Raw genomic sequence first — 20,903 nt, 5'->3', positions numbered from 1 at the left:
AAGTGGGCACAGCGGGAGTGTGGGAGCCTCCAGCAAGCAGGTGCTGACTGCGGTTCTGTTCTGTCCTGCAGATGGTTTTGTGGATGCTGCAGATGGCTTTGGAGATGAAGCTGTCGGGAAAGGGCAGGAAGAAGGAGGTGGATGGGAAGTTGAAGAGGATTTGGACCTTCCCCCAGAACTGGTATGGGACTGTGAGCTCAGGCACTGGTTTTGGGCAGCAGCTTGTGGCTCAGTTGCAGTGATCCCTAGGAAGGAGGGAAGGGTTGCTAGGCTCTGGTGGCTGTTGGATTGTGAGACAAGCCAGTTCAGTTCTTCACCCATTTCTACTTCTGTTCCCCATCCGGTCTCCTGTTGGATGTATTGACAGGGTCCCACATCTGATTGACTGTGGAGGCTGATCCTCCCTCCTGCTTAGAAGTGGTTGTGGAGGTCAGGCCTGGAGCCCTTTGACTGGGCAAGTGGGGGGTGAACTTCCACCAGGTCCACCCTGCACCTGTTTTGGCCTTGCGTGGTGGTCTCCAACGCTGCAGAGGCGCCTTGCCTGGTGTGGCTTGTGTGTGTCCACAGTGCTCAGGAGCTGATCAGTGCCTGTTTGATTCCATAGGACATCCCTGCTGGGCCAGCAGGAGGAGCAGAGGATGGGTTCTTCGTGCCACCCACCAAGGGCACCAGTCCGGCCCAGGTAATGGGACAGACCCTTTGCTGTCTTGCTCTGAAATGATCTTGCACACCCCTGATGTGTGATGCTGGATTATCAGTTGGGAGCATGGTGAGGGAACTCTGCAGGATGCTGGCTGGAGCCCTGCTGTGGGTGGGGGTGGCTCCCAGAGCTGCCCCCTGTCATGCATTTCTGCTTTCCCTCAGGTCTGGTGCAACAACTCGCAGCTGCCTGTTGATCACATCCTGGCTGGCTCGTTCGAGACAGCCATGAGGGTGAGTTACACCATGGATCCTCTCCCGGGGCAGCGGGTGAGGATGGTGTGGTGGATGCAGGGCGTTCGAGGCCCTGATATACTGACTGTGCCATAGTCTGGTGTCCCTTGAGACTGAAGGATGGAGTCAGGGGTCCCATTCCATGCTGGGGTGTTAACAGGGAGGAAGGGCTCAGTCCCTCTCTGCTGCACTGGGAGCTCATAGTCCCATTACAAAGAAAGGAAGTCTTGTGGCTAAAGCTTGGTGACAGTGTTCCAGTCTCTGCCACAGGTTCAGTACATGTCCTGAGCTGTTTCCCTCAGCATCCTGGGTATGAAATGGGATTCCTGTGGGTTGAGACTGGTTTCTGTGGTCCCCTGGCTGAGATGGAGTGGGTGGGGGAGCACAGGCATGGATGGCTCTCACCCAGTGGCTAAGTGCATCTTTTCTTCTCCAGCTCCTTCACGACCAGGTGGGAGTGACTGATTTCGGCCCCTACAAGCAACTGTTCCTGCAGACTTATGCCCGGGGCCGCACCACCTACCAAGCCCTGCCTTGCCTCCCCTCCATGTATGGATACCCACATCGCAACTGGTGAGTAGTGAGGTACCTTCCTGCCTCTTCCTTTGGATCTTGTCCCATCCTGTCACTTCCCTCTCCTTCCTAGGGCTGGTTGCCATGTCCTTTCTGGTTGGTTCTCCTGGTGCAGCCAGGCAACCTCTTCTGCCATGATCTGGCTGCCCTTCCTGTGAGACCAAAGCCTTTTTCCCCTTTCCCACCTTCAGGAAGGAAGCTACCCTGAAGAACGCACTCCCTGCAGTTGGCCTGAAGCTGAATGACCTGATCCAGCGCCTGCAGCTCTGCTACCAGCTCACCACCTCCGGCAAATTCGAGGAGGCAGTGGAGAAGTTCCGGTCCATCCTGCTAAGCGTGCCGCTGCTCGTGGTGGACAACAAGCAAGAGATTGCCGAGGTGAGGGGCCACTCTGCCCACCCCCCACATCCATCCTCTTGAAAGGCAGGGGGTGAATGGTGCCTGACTTGCTCTTTGTTCCTCCTCCTCCTCACAGGCCCAGCAGCTGATTGCTATCTGCCGGGAGTACATCGTGGGGCTCTCCATGGAGATTGAGAGGAAGAAGCTCCCCAAGGAGACCCTGGAGCAGCAGAAACGCATCTGCGAGGTATAAAAGCTGTTCCCCCTCAACATGCTCCAGGCTCCTGGCCTGGGGTGGGAGGGTGAGGCCTGTGACAGAGGGACTTGAGAGCCCTCAGATCAGTGTCCCCATATGACTGGGTGACTTTGGTTACCTTGATTTCCAAGAGACCCTTACAGTGAGCTGTCTCCCAAGCCAGGCTGGGAAGGGGGTCGTCTGCTTTTGAGGGATGCTGACAACAGCATGTACCTGGCCATCATGTTATCAGGCCAATGGGCAGGTTTCTCCCCAAACCAGCCAGAGATGGCTGTTCTGCAGCCACGGCAGTGGCAGAGCCTGTACTCAGCTGGGCAGGACTGCTGCCCTTGCTGCAGGCAGTAATTCTGTTCACTTGCTGGCTTCTCTCCCCCCACACCAGATGGCTGCCTACTTCACCCACTCCAACCTGCAGCCTGTGCACATGATCCTGGTGCTCCGCACTGCCCTCAACCTCTTCTTCAAGCTCAAGAACTTCAAGACAGCTGCCACCTTTGCTCGCCGCCTCCTGGAGCTGGGCCCCAAGCCCGAGGTGGCCCAGCAGGTACGTGTGTGTGGTTGCGTACTGAGCTGGAGTTTGCGGATCACGGGAGTGGCGACCCTGGGACCCCCCCATGAGAGCAGGCTGAGCTCTAGGCTGGCTTGGTCTGTTAGCTTCATCTTGGGGGCAGAGGCTGTATGTCTCCGGCAGACGACCCATGCTGAGTGGGAGGGATGTTCCTGTGTCTGCCTGGGGTCCTGGGTGGACACTGCTGTTTGGGAAGCAGGTGGAACAGCCCCTCTAGATGGCTCCTGCCATGGGCAGTCAGCAGCAGCCCCTGTGTTCATGGCTGAGGCATTTCCCCCTTCCTAGACTCGCAAGATCCTGTCTGCCTGTGAGAAGAACCCCACCGACACCTACCAGCTCAACTATGACATGCACAACCCCTTCGACATCTGTGCTGCCTCCTACCGGCCCATCTACCGCGGCAAGCCCGTGGAGAAGTGCCCGCTCAGCGGGGCCTGCTACTGCCCCGAGTACCAGGGCCAGATCTGCCGCATCACCATGGTAAGGAGCCCGTGCTGGCCAGCCGCACGGACCCTGCTGCAGCAGGCACTGATGGCAGCTTCTGTGCCAGCCCTGTTGCCTTGCTGTTGACCACTGACCTCTTCTCCCTTCTGCTCCCCAGGTCACAGAGATCGGCAAAGATGTCATCGGGCTGCGCATCAGTCCCCTGCAGTTCCGCTGAGGCTCTGTCCTGTGCTGGCTCAACAGAACCTTTAATTAGAGGGATGTGCGAGCTGAAACCTTCCCCTTGGCTCCTCCCTTTCTGCCATGCCTGGAGCTCTCACCTCCACTGTGAATGTGCTGTTGTGTGTAACGCCCGCTTTCCCTGCCCCACAGACGACCGCCCTCACCGTGCTCCCCACCCCATTCCCCACAGTGACTAGCATTAACCTGGGGGTTTGTCGCCAGGAGTGCTTGCAGCTATGTTTGCCTGCAGGTAGCAGAAGATTGCATGCCCTGTGGCCACATGCCACAAGAGGCTGGGCAGCTTTATTCTCACCCTGATGCACAGAGGTGCCATCTGAAAATAGCTGGGGAGCTCGAATCCCAGTACCCCACTTGCTGCTGCATCTGTACAGCCTGTTCACGAGCCCAGCAAGAACCCTCTCTGCCTTGAGCAGAGGACCCGGGCACTTCATGACCATCAGCAGGGGTTGCTCTCCTAGTGTCTAAATTCCTGATCAAAGGGGCACATGGGTGTTTTGCCTTCAGTAGGGAGCGAAGACTGGCTCAGAATCCCAGGGCTTCAGCTGTTCTGTCCTTCCCAGCTTCCCCCAGCCTTGTCTCCTCCTCACTGTAATAAAGTAAATTAACTAGCTGAGACTCCTGTCATGGCTTCAGCCACTGGTGGAGACTCAAAGGGGCACGTGTTTCCACTTGTTGAGTGCAGAACTAAACTGCATTTTCACCCTGGAGTGGCTTGTGGGGGCGTGGAAGGGACCGGTACCATGGCAGAGCACTGAGTTTTGCCCCAGAGAGACTGGGCTTGGCAGGGTGAAGCGTGCCAGCCTGCTTAGTGGGGCAGGCTGGGTGATCACCATGCAGCTGTGAATGGGGTTGGAGACTAGGAGGGGGCAGTGGTGGGCTCCTTTCAGCCTACCCCATGTACCAGTGCTAGCTGCAGCACTCGCCTTCTGTGTCTGCGGCAGCAGCTCTACCACCGGTGGGGTGGGGAAAGTACCTGGAGGTCCCATCCTGCTTCCCCAGCACGGAGGAGCCTGAGCGTACTTGTGCCACCTTACTGGCAGATGGGTTGTGGAAGGGGCCAGTGGATCCTTGAGATCCCTGCCTAATGCCCCTCCTGCCCCAGCTCTGCCCCAAAGGCAGGGCTTGTTCTGCAGTCTGCCAGAGCTGCCCTCGTGCTGCTGGCGTGATCAGTAGTGCCGGGCCTTGGCAACTCTGGCCCTGCAGCGGCCATGCTTTGCACTGGTGTTTTCCTCAGAAATGACATGTCCTGTCCCCCACACCCCTTTCTTCATGCTTCAGTCGAGCCTGTAAAATAACTTCCCTGGTTTCCTAGAGCTGTTGCTAATTCCTCGTGTGTTTCCCAGGGTGGGAAATTCACATCAGCCCTCTGCTTTTGCAGAGGCAGGAGCTCACCCTTGGATCCAGAGCAAAAGACTGGGGCTTGTGACCTGCAGGCCCATGGTTGTGCCCTTGCACATGTGCAGGGAAGAAGCACACCTGCCAGAGAGTTTCATCCCATCAATTTATTAATACAAAGTTGCGGGGGCGGGAGGGTTTCCAGCTCTGTCTTGGTCTTGCTCAGGTGCTTGTGGAATGTTTGCCGTGGGGTGCAGTGAATGCAGGGCACCGGGAGAAGGGGTCACAGTTTCTTGGGGCCACCGGGACCCCCTTTACACAGGGCATCGTGGCAGGCCAGTGCAATGCCCCCAATGAGGTTGAGGAACTCCTGGAAATCCAGCTGCCCATCGCAGTTCAAGTCCAGCTTCTTCATCATGCGGTCCAGGATGGCCGGGTCCTTCTGGTTCTGTGAAGGAGCAGGGGAGGGTGATCATTAGGGTCCCTGGTGGGGCCCATCACCCGGGCATCTGGGCACTTCTTCCGGGGCTTTTGGTCCAGGCAGGGAACCCTGGGCCCCCATGGGAGCCAAGCCCAGCCCATGTTGTCTCTTGCCTTACTGTCTGCTCTGGATTTGGGTGGCAGTGGGTTTCAGAGGTCACTGCTCTGCCCCGCTGTCCCCCATGGGCCTGCAAATGGGCTGTCATGGGGGAGCAGGAGCCAGGATCCTTTCCTGGGTGGAGGGCACCTCAGAGCCCCAAAGGGCTGGTGGTTCCCAAGCAGCCGCACCCTCCCCTCCAGCGCCTCTGCAGTGACTCAGTACCGAGATGCTTCCCTCCTGCTCCAAGCCCGGCCAGGCTGTCGTGGCCCTACTCACCTTGGTGAAGGAGGCCAGCTCGCTGTTCATGAAGGCCAGGAACTCCGTTTTGGAGAGCATCGTTTCGTCTCTGTCGCTCCTCCCCGCATAGCGCTGGAAGACGGCCAGCAGGGACTCGATGCAGCGCTCCGTCTCCGTGGGCGCAGCTGGGACCTTCGACTGCAGGTACAAGGGGGCTCTCGTGAGTAGGGGGCGAGCTGGGGCTCCCCATGCATGCAGCCCCCTCCCTCAGGTTCACGATGTGCTTCCTTCCACCCTGCAGCCACGTGGGGGAGCAAGCTCCAGGGGCTGGATGGGTGGGGGGCACCGAGAGACCCTGGATAGCAGACCCTCATGGCTAAAGCAGGAGGTGGGGGCCAGACTCCTGGGTTCTTTCGCCTGCTTGTGCCTCGGGGCAGTGGTTATAACGGCGCTTGCAGGGAGGAAATGCCTTCCCCTTCCTATTGCAACCCCGTGTCTTCCGCGTCCTGTCTGGACACTGTTGTCACAACCACCACAGCAGATTTCTGCCTTTCAGGCCTGTTACTCGGGCAGAAGGCGTCACGGGGCAAGGGCGTCATGGCTGTGAATTTGGAAGGGCTCCCACACACCCCGGGGCCTGGAGCAGGAGGATCCCCTGTCTAGGCGCTGCACGGGGTGTAGCCGCCCACCTTGGGGAATTGCTCTGCCCCCAGGGTGCGCGTGGGGTGCAGGGGGCCTCTCCAGTTGCAGCCCAGTCCCTGCCTCCCCTGCCTGCTAGTGGTTTCTGGCTGCAGCTGCAGGTTTTGGGGGATGGGAGGGAACATGCATTTTTCCCCTTTCATTTGCCACGTGACATGTTGAGTCAAGAAGGAAGAATGTGACCAAAGCAGGATCCCATGAGGATGTGGGAAAGGGCAAGGCTGGATGGGTGGTGGGGCCCTGGGGGGCTCCAGGGGCAGAGGCGAGTGGCAGAGCCGTGCCCAAATCCTGCTTCCATCCCCATGTGAATGGTGTGCAGCTTTGAATGCAGTTGGCCTCTGTTGGGGAGTGCGATATCAGGCTCCCCCTACCTGCCCCTGCCCCATGGGGAGAGGAAGGGGCCTGGGCCTGAGCTGCTGGCATCTCCCAGCACCAGGCGGCTTCTCTTTGGCCTCCTTGGCCGGGAGTGTGGGGACTTTTCTGATGTGGAGTAAAGCCAGGACCAAGGGGGGAAGGGGCGAGCAACACGGGGCAGGAAGGCAGGCTGAGGCCAGGAAAGACGGGAATTGTGCAGGGAGCATGGGGACTGGCAGGAACCAGCCCTCCCACCCTGACCTCCGGTGCCGTGGGCTCTGTTGCCGCAGCCCGCAGCCCCTGAATTTTGCCATTTTTAGCCCAGTGAGACAGGAAGCGTGCCACACCCAGCCCTTCGTGCCCCAGGCAGGGGGAAGTGAGCCTGGCTGCCCTGGTAATGGGCACATTGCAGCTACCAGGGCATGCATGTAGCAGGGCATGGCACGGAGGAGACAAGGCTTGGGGGCGGGAGGCCTAGATGGGCACGGCTGGAACTGGGGGGCGCGGATGGGACGGGAGAAGGAGGAGACTCTAAGGGGCAGGGAACTTGCAGAGTCCCTGCGTGCCCTGTACCACCCTTTCCTGCCAGTCCACTCCGTCCCGGCACCTCTCCCCAGGCTGTGAGGGCCACTGCTGAGCAGGGCGCTCCAGCTCTGCAGGACTTCCCCCTCCCACCATGCACAGCTGCCCCCTGCCCGCCCCTCTGCTCTCTCCTTGGGGCAAAGCCCCAAACTCACCATGACTGCAGCTGGGGAAACGGCACACGGCAAGTGCTAGGGAACTGATCTGCTCAGAGGGCAGAGCCTCGCCTAGCCACCGCCCTGGCAGCTACGTTGCTCTCACAGACCCCTCGCGTCTGGTTGTGCAATTGCCGCTCGCTCAGATCTGGACTTGCTTGTTTCTTTTCCTGCAAAGCCGACCTCAGAGCCCAGGAATGCGCTGTGCTGAGGGTTTGGCCACTTCCTCTCACTGCTCCCGCCTCTCTTTTGCTTCTTCTCTTCTCCCTCCCCAGTTTTCTTCTTTCTTTCCTGTGCTTTTTCCTTCCTCTGGCATTGCCCTCCCCCACCTCTCTCCTCAGTTTCCCCATCTGCCCCTAACAATGCCCCATAGCCGTCCCTGGTTATATTCCAGGCAGAGGGGGCTAAGACCTGCAGGGCAGCAGCAACGGGGCTAGAGGCCAGTGTGCAGCTCTGGGAGCCCAGGCCTTGGCTGTGTTCATGAAAGGACGTGGGCTGTATAGGGTGCATGACCTGCAGATGAGCGGCTGTTTCTAATTAACGTGAGGCAGTTGTCACTCCTTTTTCTGTATCACATGGATATGTGTACATGCACACATGCACCTCCAATGCCCGTGGAAGAAGTGTCATGTACTGTGTACACACACACGCACCAGTTGTCATGGAAGAAGCACAGTGTAATATGTGTATACAGACACACACACACACACACACACTTCTCAGTGCTCACAGAAGTGCAGTACAACGTGTATATACATACATCAGTGCTCCTGGCAGAAGAGCAATGTAATGTGTACACCCCCCCCCACCCCCAGTGCTCCTGGCAGAAGAGCAATGTAATGTGTACACCCACACACACGCACCAGTGCTCATGGCAGAAGTGCAATGTAATGTGTACACACACACACACACACACACACACACACAAGCACACACACACACACACACAAGCACAGTGTAATGTTTTATAAAGCTTGGTCTGGGGTTTTACCAGGCATTGATTGCTGGTGTCAGGGGAGCTCCCTGGATGATTCTTACCTGACTGCCGACACCGTGGGATCTGCAATCACTGCCCCCAGGTACCACCAGCATGGCCTGGGCTGCAGATTTGCCCTTATGGATGTTACTGCAAGACTGAGAATACGCAGCTTAGACCAGGCTTCCATGGTGCCAGGTGCTGCACAGTGCAGTGAGAGACAGCCCCAGCCCGCACAGAGCTTACTGGGTGGGCAAAATGTGGCCCGTGGGCTGGATGCAGCCTGTCAGGCCATTGTCTGGCCCATGGGGCCCCTAAAAAATTTAGAAAATTAATATTTATCTGCCCCTGGCCACCTGTCATGCGGCCCTCGATGGTTACCAAAACTCAGTAAGTGGCCCTCCACCCAAAATAATTGCCCGCCCCTGGCTTAGACAAAAGGTGGGAGGGGAAACAGGTACAGAGAGTAGGAGTGATGTGCTTGAGGTCCCATGGCTGGGTTTGGAGTCAGCTCTCCTGAGTCCTTGGCAAGTGCCTGATCCTCTCTGAACCACTTCTAGCTCAGGTGTGAGACAGTTACTGCTCCCTTTGTTTCCTGGGCAAGGGCCATGGCCAGCCAGCGTGTTGTGGGCTTGGACTCTTCTTCCAGAGCTGCCTTCAGAGCTCTGCCTTTGCTCTGGTTTTGAAGTATTTACCTGCCCCACGGGGCAGCTTCTGCTCCTGCATGTTTTTGCCACTCCCTGTTCCTGGCACGGAGATACCTGCTTTCATCTCACTGCAGCTCCTCACCTTGCTTCTCTCCTCCTTTGTTTCACCCCGGGCAGTAATCCCCCTTGATTCTGGGCAGGCAGCCTAGACACACAGCTTGCCCTAGCCCCTGCACCGCAATGGGTTTCGACCTGAATGCAAACTGCCCTGAAGCAATGGGCTACCTGCCTCTCTTGCTCAAGGGCCTTGCAAGAGGAGACCCTGCCCCAGCCCTAGAAACAGCTTCAGGGACCCCCCAGGCCATGGCTGGGATGCTTATTCTCTGTTGGGGATGCTGAGGGGCTCCCATCAGGTTGCTACAGCTCTGCGTGTGCTCATGATTGAGCTGATTCTCCTCTCTGAGTGCAAAAGTCCTGATCTGAGCCCAGCGCTGGTGTGAAATTGGATTCAGAGGAGGAGCAGAGAGAGGTGTCCCAGCTTGCAAGGGAGAATCAAGCCTTCTCCAAGCGGCCCTTTGGCTGGGGTGGCATCTCCTGGTTTACAGGGCCAACCCCAAAGGAAAGCAGGTCCCCGGGCACCTCTTGCATGTGGGAGAGAGCTACTGCCCAAGTACTAAACCCACTTCCCCACTGTGCCCTTGGAGGTGTGTTTCATTTGCACCCATGCAGCTCCCCCGGCTGCGTTCCTCGGAGAGACAGGCCAACAGCCAGTCTACTACAACATGCTGCTTTTAAGGGAAGGGCTGAAAAACTGCATCCTGAGCCAGATTTTCCAGAGAGCTGATGATCAGGGCCTAATCCTGGCTCAGGACCAAGACCAGTGAGAATGGTGCGTGGCCATGAAAGACGGAAGCGTTTTTCCCTCGTTGACTGGGGCATCGTTGCTGTGCGCATCGTGCAGTGCCCCACCCTGCCTTGCTGCATCACAACCCTGACCTCGGACCCAACGTCGGACACCTGGGAGGAAGCCGGACTTGCCGGGGGCGAGCTGGTTAGCGAACAAGAAGCCCTTTGTGCCCGCTCTGGGAGCCGCGCCACACCCTGTGCTGCCGTCGTGCCAGCCCTATTGTTCTTACTGTGATTTTTTCTTTGATACAGGGGCAGGCTCTGGCTTGAATATCCAGATCAGATTTCAGGCAGAGCCAGGCAGACGCCGCGCCACCCTGGGCAATCATCATTTCCACTCCTGCTGCCTTGTTAATGAGGAGCTCCCTCTGCCGGCTAAAAGAGCCGTATCTCCCTTTGGTTTACAGATCAGGGGAATAATTCTAGGCAACCTACGAAGACTGAGGCCCCGCTGTGCTGGGTACTGTGGGAGAGTGAGTCCTTCCCCAGGGCTCACAGATGCAGGGTGGAAGGGCACAAGGACCTGCACTGTGTCACTGCAGAACTGGGACTAAAGGCCAGACCTCCCAGTCTGGTCCCCTGTTTGCTGGGCCTGACGTTGAATCAAGATAAGCTTTGTTGTTGTGAAGCTATTTCCAGGTGGGCATCGGCCTTCTGGGATATAAGATACCAGGCTGAAAGCAGCAGTCAGTCAACTCAGTCATCAGCTATTTATTGGGAATTTTCATGCAATAGAGCAGCGGGAATAAGAGACCGTCCCCAGAGCATAATTCATCTGCCTCAAGACATGGGGGAGATGGGAGCTAAGTCGGCTTAGTCACTGGGGATGCAGGGGGTAGAGCTAACAGCTATCAAATACATCCTTCTTACCCAAAATGGCTCCAGACTTCAAGGCCCAGCAATTACTGACAGACACACGGAGATGGGAGGCTTTGAATGGAAATGATTCTTCCTTGAGCAGGGGGTTGGACGAGATGTGACTTCCAGCCAGCCTGACTTTTCGATGAAGATTTTGTGTGGCACAACACAAGCAGCAGCCTAGCACAGAACCACACTCCTGAGCACCTTATAAACACTGACAGCCAAAAAAAGAAAGAAAAGATAGCGGTGTAGGAGGGTTCAGGATGGGTGGATGGAGGCAGATGGACACGAGTGTAGATAGGCAGGAAGGTGGGTCAGTGTGACGTAGAGAGACGGCAAGTCTTGAGTCTGGACTGCTTCTCTGTCCCGCACGGATAGCCATTGAGCCCACTCCATCTCGTTCGTTAGCTTGTGGATCCCAAGATTTACGTGAAAACCCCAGGAGATGCCACCCATGGCTAAAGCATACTCTAGCCCCACGTCTTGGACATGTTAGACTTAGCAAGAAGCTCATGCAGGCTAGACAGAAGGAACCCTACAAAACCTAATAAGAAAAGTGCAGTAGCAAGGATCTGGGCATGCTAAAGGAAAGGCAGAGGAGCAGAACTGCCAGCTGCCCCGGACAAAGTAGGCATGGCCTTGTTGGCCCTCCAAGCTCCTATGGCTGTTCCTGGGGTGCTGGCGCAGGGCAAAGCTGCTGCTCAGCCTTCTGCGCCAGGAGATACACATAGAGTGGACTGCAAGGCAGGGAGGCCTTGGCTTCATCCAGCCTAGGGTCCCCTAGCCCCTCCTGGGAGACTACGGGTTCAGGAGGGTGGTGACTCTGCTCCCCTTCTTGGGACTCCGCTGCCCGAGTGGGACTTTTCTCTTGCAGCTGTGCCAGAGGCAGATGGCTGCCCGCAGCCTGTTCAGGTGCAACCTCCTGCTGACGCCGGCTCGCTGCGTCTCCCTGGGGCGGCTGCTGGCGGCTTCCTCCCTCTGCCGGTGCTTCCAGTGCCCACGGTTGTTGCTGGCTTCCCTCGCCCTCTCGCAGCCTGCGCTCTGGTACTGCTCTGAATCCAGGCTCATAGGCTTGGGGCTGGCTCCCCTCATCCCCTCTGCCCTCAGGCCTGCTGCTCTGATGGCGACTCCCATCATGTGGTTCACCTTCCCGTGGCTGAGTCTGGCTGCCTGGATCTCCAGTGGGTGGAGGTGCGGGTGCTGCGCGGCTCCTGTTGTCATCCGTTGAGTCGGGATTGTGCGGCTCGCGCTGGCTTGCCTCCTCCTTGGATGGCTTAGCCTCACCTGCCTGAGGCCTGTTTCTCTCTCCATCTTGGGGTTCAGTGTTTTGGGGTGGTTGGTTGTCCCTCTCACCCTCCTGGGGTGCAGCCTTCTGCAGTTGATGGGGGCTGCTCTTGACCCCTTGTGACTCAGGGTACTGTGGCTGACGAGCCCGCTCAGGTCCTCGCGCTTCAGGTTCCCGGGGATTTTGGGAGGTTGTCGTGTTGCCCTGGGCTTCGGCTTCACGTTGTTGAAGGCGGGTACCTGTGCCCCCTCGTGGCTCAGTTTCATGTGACTGGGGCTGCCTTCCTCCATCATCCCTTTGCTTGGCAGATACCGGATGACAGATCTCACCGTCCCTCTTCGGGTCAGGAGCAAAGGGCCGTTGGCCATTCTTCTCGGCCTCCCGGTGCTCAGGCTCAAGCGTTTGATGTTGGGTCCTCTTGTTACTTTGACGTTCGGGCTCCAGGGACTGTGGGAGGCTTCGGTCATGAGGTTTGACCTCAGGTTGTGGGTCATCACTTCTATCACCCCGCTGTGGCACAAGCTGATCTGGCTGTAGGAGGCTTTGGTCATCCCTTGGTGGCAACACCTCATAGCGCTGATGGACATTTCCTGCAACCACCCTGGGTTCAGGCTCATGTGGCTGATGGCAATTCACCTCATTCTGTTGTGGAGTAGGGTCCCGTGACTGACCGCTGCTCTGCACGGCCCTTTGTTGTTCAGGGTTGCAGAGGGGAGTCAGACGGCGGCTTCCCTCATAGACTTGCTCTTTTGGTTCTCGAGGTTGATGTTGGCTCCCCTCACCCTTTTGTGTTTCAGATTCATGCAGCTCTCGGCGGTTTCCCTTGTGCACTTGCTGCGTTGGCTCACGTGGCTGATAGTGGCTCCTCACGTCCCCTTGTTGTTCTGCGTTCTGTGACTGATGGCGATTCCCTTCATAATGCTGTGTCTTGGATTCCTGTAGGGTACGGCGACTTCCATCATGTGCTTGTGGTCTAGTCTTGAGGGGCACATAATGGGGCTGTGCATCCCCTTGTTGTACCTGCTCAGGTAGATGAGAGCGACTCCGCTCTTTTACTCGTTGCTCAGGCTCATGTGGCTGGCCATGACTCTGCAAGTTCCTTTGTTGTTCTGGGCCACGTGGCTGATAACGACTCCCCTCATTTGCTTCCGGTTCTAGCTCACGTGGCTGATAACGTCTCTGTCCATTCCCTAGTTGTATGGGGGCATGTGGCTGACAGAGACTTTTCTCATCCAATTGCAATTCAGAGTCACGTGGCTCACGCATCTGGCCCTCCCTCTGTGGTTCAGGGTCATGTGCCTGAACACGGCTTCTCTCATAGGTTTGTGTTTCAGGAACAAGTGGCAAAGAGCGGTCCCGCAACTCTCCTTGTTCTCTGTCATGTAGCTGATGGCAGCTTCCTTCATATACTTGCAGTTCAGGTTGACGAGGCTGAAGCTGACTCCTCTCATCCGCTCGTGGATCAGGCTCGTGGGGCTGAGAGTGGCTCCAAACATCCCGTTGTTCACGAGGCTGACGATGGCTTCCGTCATGCACTTCTGGTTCACATTCATGGAAGGGACGGTGGCTTCTTGCATCCCCTTGTGGTCCTGGCTCACGGGGTTGAAAGTGACTCCTCCCATCTCTTAGTTGTTCTGGCTCATGGTGCTGATATCGGCTTCCATCATCCACTCGCTGTTCAAGCTGATGAGGCTGATGCTGCCCATCGTAAAGGCAATAAAGGCTCCTTGTTTCCCTTTGCTCTGGCTCAAGAGGCAGATGGTTCCCCTCATCCACTTGCTTAACCTCACGTCTTCCCTCATGCAGTTGAGGTTCACATTCAAGTAGCTGACAGCGTCTTCCCTTAAATGCTTGTGGTTCAGTCTCACGTGGCTGATAGCAGCTCCTTACCTCCCCTTGCTGGTTTGGTTCACAGACCTGACAGTGACTTCCTTCATACACTTGTTCAGGTTCTCTTGACTGATAATGATCTTTTGCACCCCTCTGTTCTGGGTCCCGTGGGTGGTGGTGACTCCTCTTAGGCACTTGTTCACGCTCATGTGGCTGAGAGTGGCTCCTCACCTCACCTTGTTCCACTTCACTGAGCCGATGGCGGCTTCTCTCATACACTTGTTGTTCTGGATCTTGGCGACGACGTAGTCTCTGCTCATCCACTCGTGATTCAGGCTCACGTAGGAGATCCCGGCTTCGTTCATAAACTTGCAGTTCAGTTCTACGGGCCTGGTGTCTGCTCTCCTCATTGACTTGTCTTCCAGGCACATGTGGCTCATAGTGGCACCTTTCCTTCTCCAGCTGGTCTGGCTCAGGCAGCTGCCTCTGGCTTCTCTCATACAGTTGTGGCTCTTGTTCAAATAATGGACGGTGAGCTCCCTCAAATGCTCGTGTGTCAGGTTCACGTGGTTGATAGTGGCTCCTCACCTCCCCTTGATGGTCTGTGTCCTGGACCTGACGGCATCTTCCCTCATGCACATATTCAGGCTCACGTGGCAGATAGTGGGTCCTCACCTCCTGTGGCCATTCTGCTTCACTGAGCTGATGATGGCTTCCCTCATGCTCTTGTTCTGGCTCTCGGGATTGACGAACTCTCCTGCCATCCACTTGTTGTTCATGTTCGTATGGTTGATAGGGTCTTCTCACATCCCCTAGGTGTTCTGGCTCACAGAGTTGACGACACCTTTCTTCATCCACTTGAGGCTCACGTTCATGCAATTCATGGTGGCTTCTCTCAGCTGTTTGTGCTCCACGCTCACGTGGCCAATAACGGTTCCTCACCCCTTCTTGTGCTAGCTCACACACCTGAATACGACTTCCCTCATACCTTTCTGGTTCACGTTCAAGGAACGGATGACGACTTTGCTCGTAGGCTTTTGTTTCAGCCTCATGTGGCTGATGGCACCTTCTCTCATACCATTCTTCTGACACTCGTAGCTGATGTTGCCTTCCCTGATTAACTCGTGGTTTGGAGATATGTGGCTGGTAACAGCTCCTCACCTCTCTTTGTTGGTCTGGCTCATAGACCTGATGGCGGCTTCCCTCATACACTTGTTCAGGCTGTCTTGACTGATAACAATCCTTCACCTCCCTTTGTTCTGGGTCTCGTGGCTGACAGTAGCTCTCCCCAGACACATGTTCAGGCTCATGTGGCTGAGAGTGGCTCCTCACCTCCTCTTGCTGTTCTGGTTCATGTGGCTGATGGCGTCCACCATCATACACTGGTTGTTCTGGTTCTTGGGGCTGGAAACGGGTCCTCGCTTCCTCTCGCTGTTCTGGTTCACATTGCTGATGGTGGCTTTCCTCATAAAGTCGAGATTCACGTTCAAGTACTGGACGTTGGCTTCTCTCGTAGGTTTGTGTGTCATTGTCATGTGGCTGAGAGCGGCTCCTCACCTCCTTTCGCTGTTCTGGTTCACGTGGCTGACGGCGGCTTTCCTCATAGAGTCGGGGTTCACGTTCAAATACTGGACATTGGCTTCTCTCATGGCTTTGTGTTTCAGCATTACGTGGCTGAGAGCGGCTTCTCACCTCTTCTCGCTGTTCTGGTTCACGTGGCTGATGACGTCTTCCCTCATACACTTGTTGTTCTGGCTCTAGGGACTGACGTTGTCTTCCTTCATCCCCTCGTGGTTCAGGTTCTTGTGGCTGAAAGCGGCTCCTCAGTTCCTCTCGATGGTGTGTTTCGAGAGGCTGACGGCGGCTTCTCTCATAAAATTGGGATTCACATTCAAGTATTGGACGTCGGCTTCTCTCATAGCTTTGTGTATCAGTGTCACGTGGCTGAGAGTGGCTCCTCACCTCTGCTTGCTGTTCCAGTCCACGTGGCTGACGATGTCTTCCCTCATCCCCTTGTGGTTCGGGCTCTTGGGGTTGAGAGCGGCTCCTCACCTTCTCTTGTTGTTCTGGTTCACGTGGTTGAAGGGGGCTTTCCTCATGAAATTGAGATTCACGTTCAGGTGCTGGACGTTGGCTTCTCACATAGCTTTGTGTGTAAGTGTTAGATGGGTGAAAGCGGCTCCTTATGTCCTTTTGCTGTTCTGACTCTAGGGGCTGATGCCATCTTCCCTCATACAATTTTTGTTCTGGCTCTAGGGCCAGACGTTGTCTTCCCTCATCCCCTCGTGGTTCAGGTTCTTGTGGCTGAAAGTGACACCTCACCTCCTTTTGCTGCTCTGGTTCACGTGGCTGATGGTGGCTTCTCTCATAAAGGGATTTACGTTCAAGCACTGGATGTCGGCTTCTCTCATAGTTCTGTGTGTCAGACTCATGCCACTGAGTGCAGCTCCTCACCTCTTCTCGTTTTGGGTCACGTGGCTGGTGGCCTCTTCTCCCATACACTTGTTGTTCTGGCTCTTGGGGCTGAAAATGTCTCCTCACCTCAACTCGCTGTTCTGGTTCACGTGGCTGACGGCTTCTTTCCTCATGAAGCTGAGGTTCACGTTCAAGTGCTGGACGTTGGTTTCTCTCAACGTTTTGTGTGTCAGCATCATGTGGCTGAGAGCGACTCCTCACCTCTTCTTGTTCTGGTCCATGTGGCTGATGGTGTCTTCCCTCATACACTTGTTGTTTTGACTCTTGGGGCTGAAAACGGCTTCTCACCTCAACTCGCTGTTCTGGTTCACGTGGCTGACGGTGGCTTTCCTCATAAAGTTGAGGTTCACATTCAAGTACTGGATGTTGGCTTCTCTCATACGTTTGCGTGTCAATGTCACTTGGCTGAGAGCGGCTTTTCACCTCCTCTCGCTGTTCTGGGTCATGTGGCAAATGACGTCTTCCCTCTTCCCTTCGTGGTTTGGGTTCTCGTGGCTGAAAGCGGCTCCTCACCTCTTCTCGCTGTTCTGTTTCAAGAGGCTGACAGTGGCTTCCCTTATAAAGCTGGGATTCATGTTCAAATACAGGACGTCGGCTTCTTTCATAAGTTGGTGTGTTGGTGCCACGTGGCTGAGAGTGGCTCCTCACCTCCTCTCGCTGTTGTGGTTCATATGGCTGATGGCCTCTTCCATCATACACTTGTTGTCCTGCCTCTCGGGGCTGAGAACGGCTCCCTGCTTCCTTTTGCTGTTCTGTTTCACGTGGCTGACGGCGGCTTTCCTTGTAAGGTTGAGGTTCACGTTCAAGTACTGGACGTTGGCTTCTCTCATAGGTTTGTTTGTCATTGTTACGTGGCTGAGAGTGGCTTCTCATCTCTGCTCGCTGTTCCGGTTCATGTAGCTGATGTTGTCTTCCCTCATTACCTCGTGGTTCAGGCTCTTGGGGCTGAGAGCGGCTCCTCACCTTCTCTCGCTGTTCTGGTTCACGTGTTTGACGGTGGCTTCCCTCATAAAGTTCAGGTTCATGTTCAAGTGCTGGATGTTGGCTTTTCTCAAAGCTTTGTGTGTCAGTGTCATGTGGCTGAAAGCAGCTCCTCACCTCCTCTTGCTGTTTTGGTTCACGTGGCTGACGACGTCCTCCCTCATACACTGGTTGTTCTGGCTCTTGGGGCTGGGAACGGCTCCTTGCTTCCTCTCTCTGTTCTGGTTCACGTGGCTGACGGCGGCTTTCCTTGTAAAGACGAGGTTCACGTTCAAGTACTGGACGTTGGCTTCTCTCATAGGTTTGTGTGTCATTGTCATGTGGCTGAGAGCGGCTCCTCACCTCCTCTCGCTGTTCTGGTTCATGTAGCTGGCGGCGGCTTTCCTCATAGAGTCGGGGTTCACGTTCAAATACTGGACATTGGCTTCTCTCATGGCTTTGTGTTTCAGCATTATGTGGTTGAGAGCGGCCCCTCACCTCTTCTTGCTGTTCTGGTTCCTGTGGCTGATGACGTTTTCCCTCATACACTTGTTGTTCTGGCTCTAAGGGCTGACGTTGTCTGCTCTCATCCCTTTGAGGTTCAGGCTCTCGTGGCTGAAAATGGCTTCTCACTTCCTCTCGTTGTTCTCGTTCACGTGGCTGATGGTGGCTTTCCTCATAAAGCTGGGGTTCAGGTTTAAGTGCTGGACGTCGGCTTCTCTCATAGCTTTGTGTATCAGTGTCACGTGGCTGAGAGCGGCCCCTCACCTGCTCTCGCTGTTCTGGTTCAAGTGGCTGATGACGTCTTCCCGCATGCACTTGTTCTGACTCTTGGGTCTGTGAGTGGCTCCTCACCGCCTCTTGCTGTTCTTGTTCATGTGGCTGACGGCGGCTTTCTTCATAAAGTTGAGGTTCACGTTCACGAATTGAACGTTGGCCTCTCTCATAGCTTTGTGCATCAGTGTCACGTGGCTGAGACCAGCTCTTCACCTTCTTTCGCTCTTCTGGCTCACGTGGCTGTTGGCCTCTTCCCTCATACACTGGTTGTTCTGGCTCTTGGGGCTGGGAACAGCTCTTTGCTTCCTCTCGTTGTTCTGGTTCATGTGGCTGATGGTGGCTTTCCTCATAAAGTTGGGGTTCAGGTTCAAGTACTGGACGTCGGCTTTTCTCATAGCTTTGTGTATCAGTGTCGTGTGGCTGAGAGCGGCCCCTCACCTCCTGTCGCTCTTTTGGCTCTAGGGGCTGACGTCTTCCCTCATCCCATCGTGGTTCAGGCTCTTGTGACTGAAAGCGGCTCCTCGTCTCCTCTTGCTTCTCTGGTTCACGTGGCTGATGATGGCTTTCCTTGTCAAGCTGGGATTCATGTTCAAGTAACGGACGTCGGCTTCTCTCATAGGCTTGTGTGTTGGTATCACGTGGCTGAGAGTGGCTCCTCACCTCCTCTCGGCATTCTTGTTCATGTGGCTGATGGTGGCTTTCCTCGTAAAGCTGAGGCTCGTGTTCAAGTAGTTGACGTTGGCTTCTCTCACGGCTTTGCATGATGTCACGTGGCTGAGACCGACCCCTCACCTCCTCTCGCCGTTCTGGGTCACGTGATTGATGACGTCTTCCCTCATACACTTGTTGTTCTGGCTCTAGGGACTGTCGTTGTGTCCCCTCATCCCTCCGTGGTTCAGGCTCTTGTTCTGGGTCCTCAGGATGACTTCTTCTGCCAACTCTTGGTTCAGGCTTACGTAACTGATGGCTCCTCCCTCTGTCTGCTTTTGCTTCAAGTTCATTCAGCTCTTTACCTCTTCTTCCCTGCTCCTGCCTTTCCTGGAGCCCTGGTTTTGGTGCCAGGTAGCTGTAACAGGCCTGAGCCACTCTAAATGCCAGAATCAGGAACTCGGGGAAGTCTATTGATCCGTCTCCATCCTGATCAAGGAGCCGCAGCACCATGTCTATCATCAGTGGGTCATATGGTTTCTGTAGGGAAACCAAATCAGGAGGAAAGGGCATTAATTTTGCTGGTCCATCCCAGTTGTCTTTGCAATGGTACTTCAGGTTTCAAGCCTCTCTTCATCTCTCTTTCCCTAGCCTTGCCCCCAGTGCTCAGCAGCTACCTCTGACTACTGCTCTGTGCTCCTTTGTGCTAGTCACTTGCTTGCTGCCATGTTACCTGCCCAGTCATTCCTTTCCCTTGCATTTATGTTAATGGAACAAGTATCTGGACTGGCATGTTCAAATTGGTTGCAGGGGCAAACAAATGCAGGGATGCACATTTTTTTCCAGGTGTCCCTTTTATCTAGAAGAGGAGGGTTGTCCCCTTTTGAATATCTGATGCAAAGAATATAACTCTACCTGGCACTGCTGAGCTCCCTACATCCAAGAGCCTCTTTGCTACCTCCAGGTAAGAGCATTCCTATGCTGTAAGTTGCAATGTATATTAGTGAAGCTGGGGACATTTGCAATTAAAATTGCTGGCTTTGCGGGCTATGTTCTGCCTGTATCAGGCCTTTAAGGGTGTTTGGGGACCAACACTCACCACAAGGACATCAGCAAACTCCTTCTGGATAAACAGTCTCATCTGTCTCCGGGACAGGCTGGAGCCCTCCCTGTCCTCCGTCGCATATTGGTAAAAGACTTTGATGATGGTGCCAATGCTGTCCAGAACGCGAGGCATTGTCCTGCAGATTCAAGCTAGCTTGAAAGGAAAGAGAAGATACAAGTACAGGATACATGTCCCCCATCTGAGCATGGGATGGGTTCCTATTGGCTTCAGTGGGCTTTGTATCAGGTAAGAGGCACTACTCTCCTGCTGAGTCCTGTAGAAGAGGACCAGTTCCCTTCTCTGGCTCCTATCGTGGGAACACAGCAAGTCAGGAGCACAGGTGATGATTAAACCCTAGAGAGCCAGCTTTCAGCTGTCTGCTCCTTGCTCTAGCTAGCAGATGGAGTTCCTCTTTGCAAAGCCTAGTTTTGTAGTAAGCTCATGCATATTATACCTGAAGGGGAGTTTACACACCAGTCAGAGATGTGGCTGCAACTTGATGTAGATACATCCAAGCTAACACTAAACTATCTAACTTCAGTAGTAGCCATTTAGCTAAGAAACCCTGGAGCTCAGCTTTTCTGCCTGCCTATATATTTATCCATCTTCTTGGGTGGGTTTAGATCCTGCAATCAAACCCCATGTTCTCCAGAGATGCTGGTAGCAGGACCCACGCTACCCTGTTTAAAGTGAGTTCAGGTTTCTCTACATGAACTACACTCACTTCCAGGTATACAGACCCTTAATGTATTATTTGGACAGGAAACTTGAGGTGGGAACTGTAGAGGGAGGTCTGAAAGGGCGAGCAGGAAAAGGCTATGGATGTAGGTCCCAAGGCAACAACAGTTTTATTAACATCATTAGGATCTAACCCAAGACCTTTGAAGTCAACAGGAAAAGTCCCACTGGTGTCTGCTGGTTTTAAATTAGGCCCCACACAACACAGCTCTTAGAAAGAAAAAATAAGCCCTCAGTTCTGACATTTGATAGAAAGAGGCCGACCAGCCATAGTTTCATAGTTTCTAGGGTCGGAAGGGACCTGAGCAGATCATCTAGTCCGACCCCCTGCCATGGCAGGAAAGAGTACTGGGGTCAAACGACCCCAGTAAGGTGGTCATCCAACCTCCTCTTAAAA

General features: G+C 55.1%; 4 protein-coding genes across 5 annotated transcripts in view; 1 reads left to right on the top strand and 3 right to left on the bottom strand.

The window, feature by feature from the left end:
- Window positions 1-3,969, top strand: part of COPA (coatomer protein complex subunit alpha) — a 36,054-nt gene extending 32,085 nt beyond the window's left edge. Inside the window, exons 26-34 of the mRNA XM_019524744.1 lie at window positions 72-181; window positions 605-682; window positions 865-933; window positions 1,370-1,506; window positions 1,698-1,884; window positions 1,982-2,092; window positions 2,484-2,645; window positions 2,955-3,149; window positions 3,271-3,969. Of these exons, the coding sequence (XP_019380289.1) occupies window positions 72-181; window positions 605-682; window positions 865-933; window positions 1,370-1,506; window positions 1,698-1,884; window positions 1,982-2,092; window positions 2,484-2,645; window positions 2,955-3,149; window positions 3,271-3,330 (1,109 nt within the window). The 3' untranslated portion in view covers window positions 3,331-3,969. The remainder of the gene's footprint in view (window positions 1-71; window positions 182-604; window positions 683-864; window positions 934-1,369; window positions 1,507-1,697; window positions 1,885-1,981; window positions 2,093-2,483; window positions 2,646-2,954; window positions 3,150-3,270) is intronic.
- Window positions 1-7,466, bottom strand: part of S100A11 (S100 calcium binding protein A11) — a 19,880-nt gene extending 12,414 nt beyond the window's left edge. The window contains exons 1-4 of one of the 2 annotated variants that reach the window (XM_019524861.1): window positions 7,299-7,466; window positions 5,548-5,706; window positions 4,986-5,139; window positions 3,178-3,184 (exon numbers count right to left, since the gene is read on the bottom strand). In XM_019524861.1, the coding sequence (XP_019380406.1) occupies window positions 3,178-3,184; window positions 4,986-5,139; window positions 5,548-5,706; window positions 7,299-7,301 (323 nt within the window). In that variant the 5' untranslated portion in view covers window positions 7,302-7,466. Of the gene's footprint in view, window positions 1-3,177; window positions 3,185-4,838; window positions 5,140-5,547; window positions 5,707-7,298 lie in introns of those variants that run through there. The other variant, XM_019524939.1, reaches the window with a different exon arrangement.
- A 3,880-nt stretch (window positions 7,467-11,346) lies between these two features.
- LOC109293776 (glutenin, high molecular weight subunit PW212-like) lies at window positions 11,347-14,582 on the bottom strand. The gene is made up of 3 exons (XM_019511909.1): window positions 14,479-14,582; window positions 14,040-14,313; window positions 11,347-13,671 (listed from the first exon to the last, which is right to left on the bottom strand). Exons 1-3 carry the CDS (start codon window positions 14,580-14,582, stop codon window positions 11,347-11,349), a joined length of 2,703 nt encoding a protein of 900 aa, XP_019367454.1.
- Window positions 14,583-18,224: 3,642 nt separating this feature from the next.
- Window positions 18,225-19,936, bottom strand: LOC109293695 (cornulin-like). The gene is made up of 3 exons (XM_019511799.1): window positions 19,763-19,936; window positions 18,768-19,203; window positions 18,225-18,412 (listed from the first exon to the last, which is right to left on the bottom strand). The coding sequence occupies exons 1-3, from the start codon at window positions 19,898-19,900 to the stop codon at window positions 18,225-18,227; spliced, it is 762 nt and encodes a 253-aa protein (XP_019367344.1). The 5' UTR covers window positions 19,901-19,936.
- Window positions 19,937-20,903: the final 967 nt, after the last annotated feature.

Source organism: Gavialis gangeticus, unplaced genomic scaffold, assembly GCF_001723915.1.
Source record: "Gavialis gangeticus isolate Ggan-Ray unplaced genomic scaffold, GavGan_comp1, whole genome shotgun sequence".
NCBI classification, from domain to species: Eukaryota; Metazoa; Chordata; order Crocodylia; family Gavialidae; genus Gavialis; species Gavialis gangeticus.
Note: the sequence above shows the minus strand (reverse complement) of the source record. Positions and strands in the feature narration are given on the sequence as shown.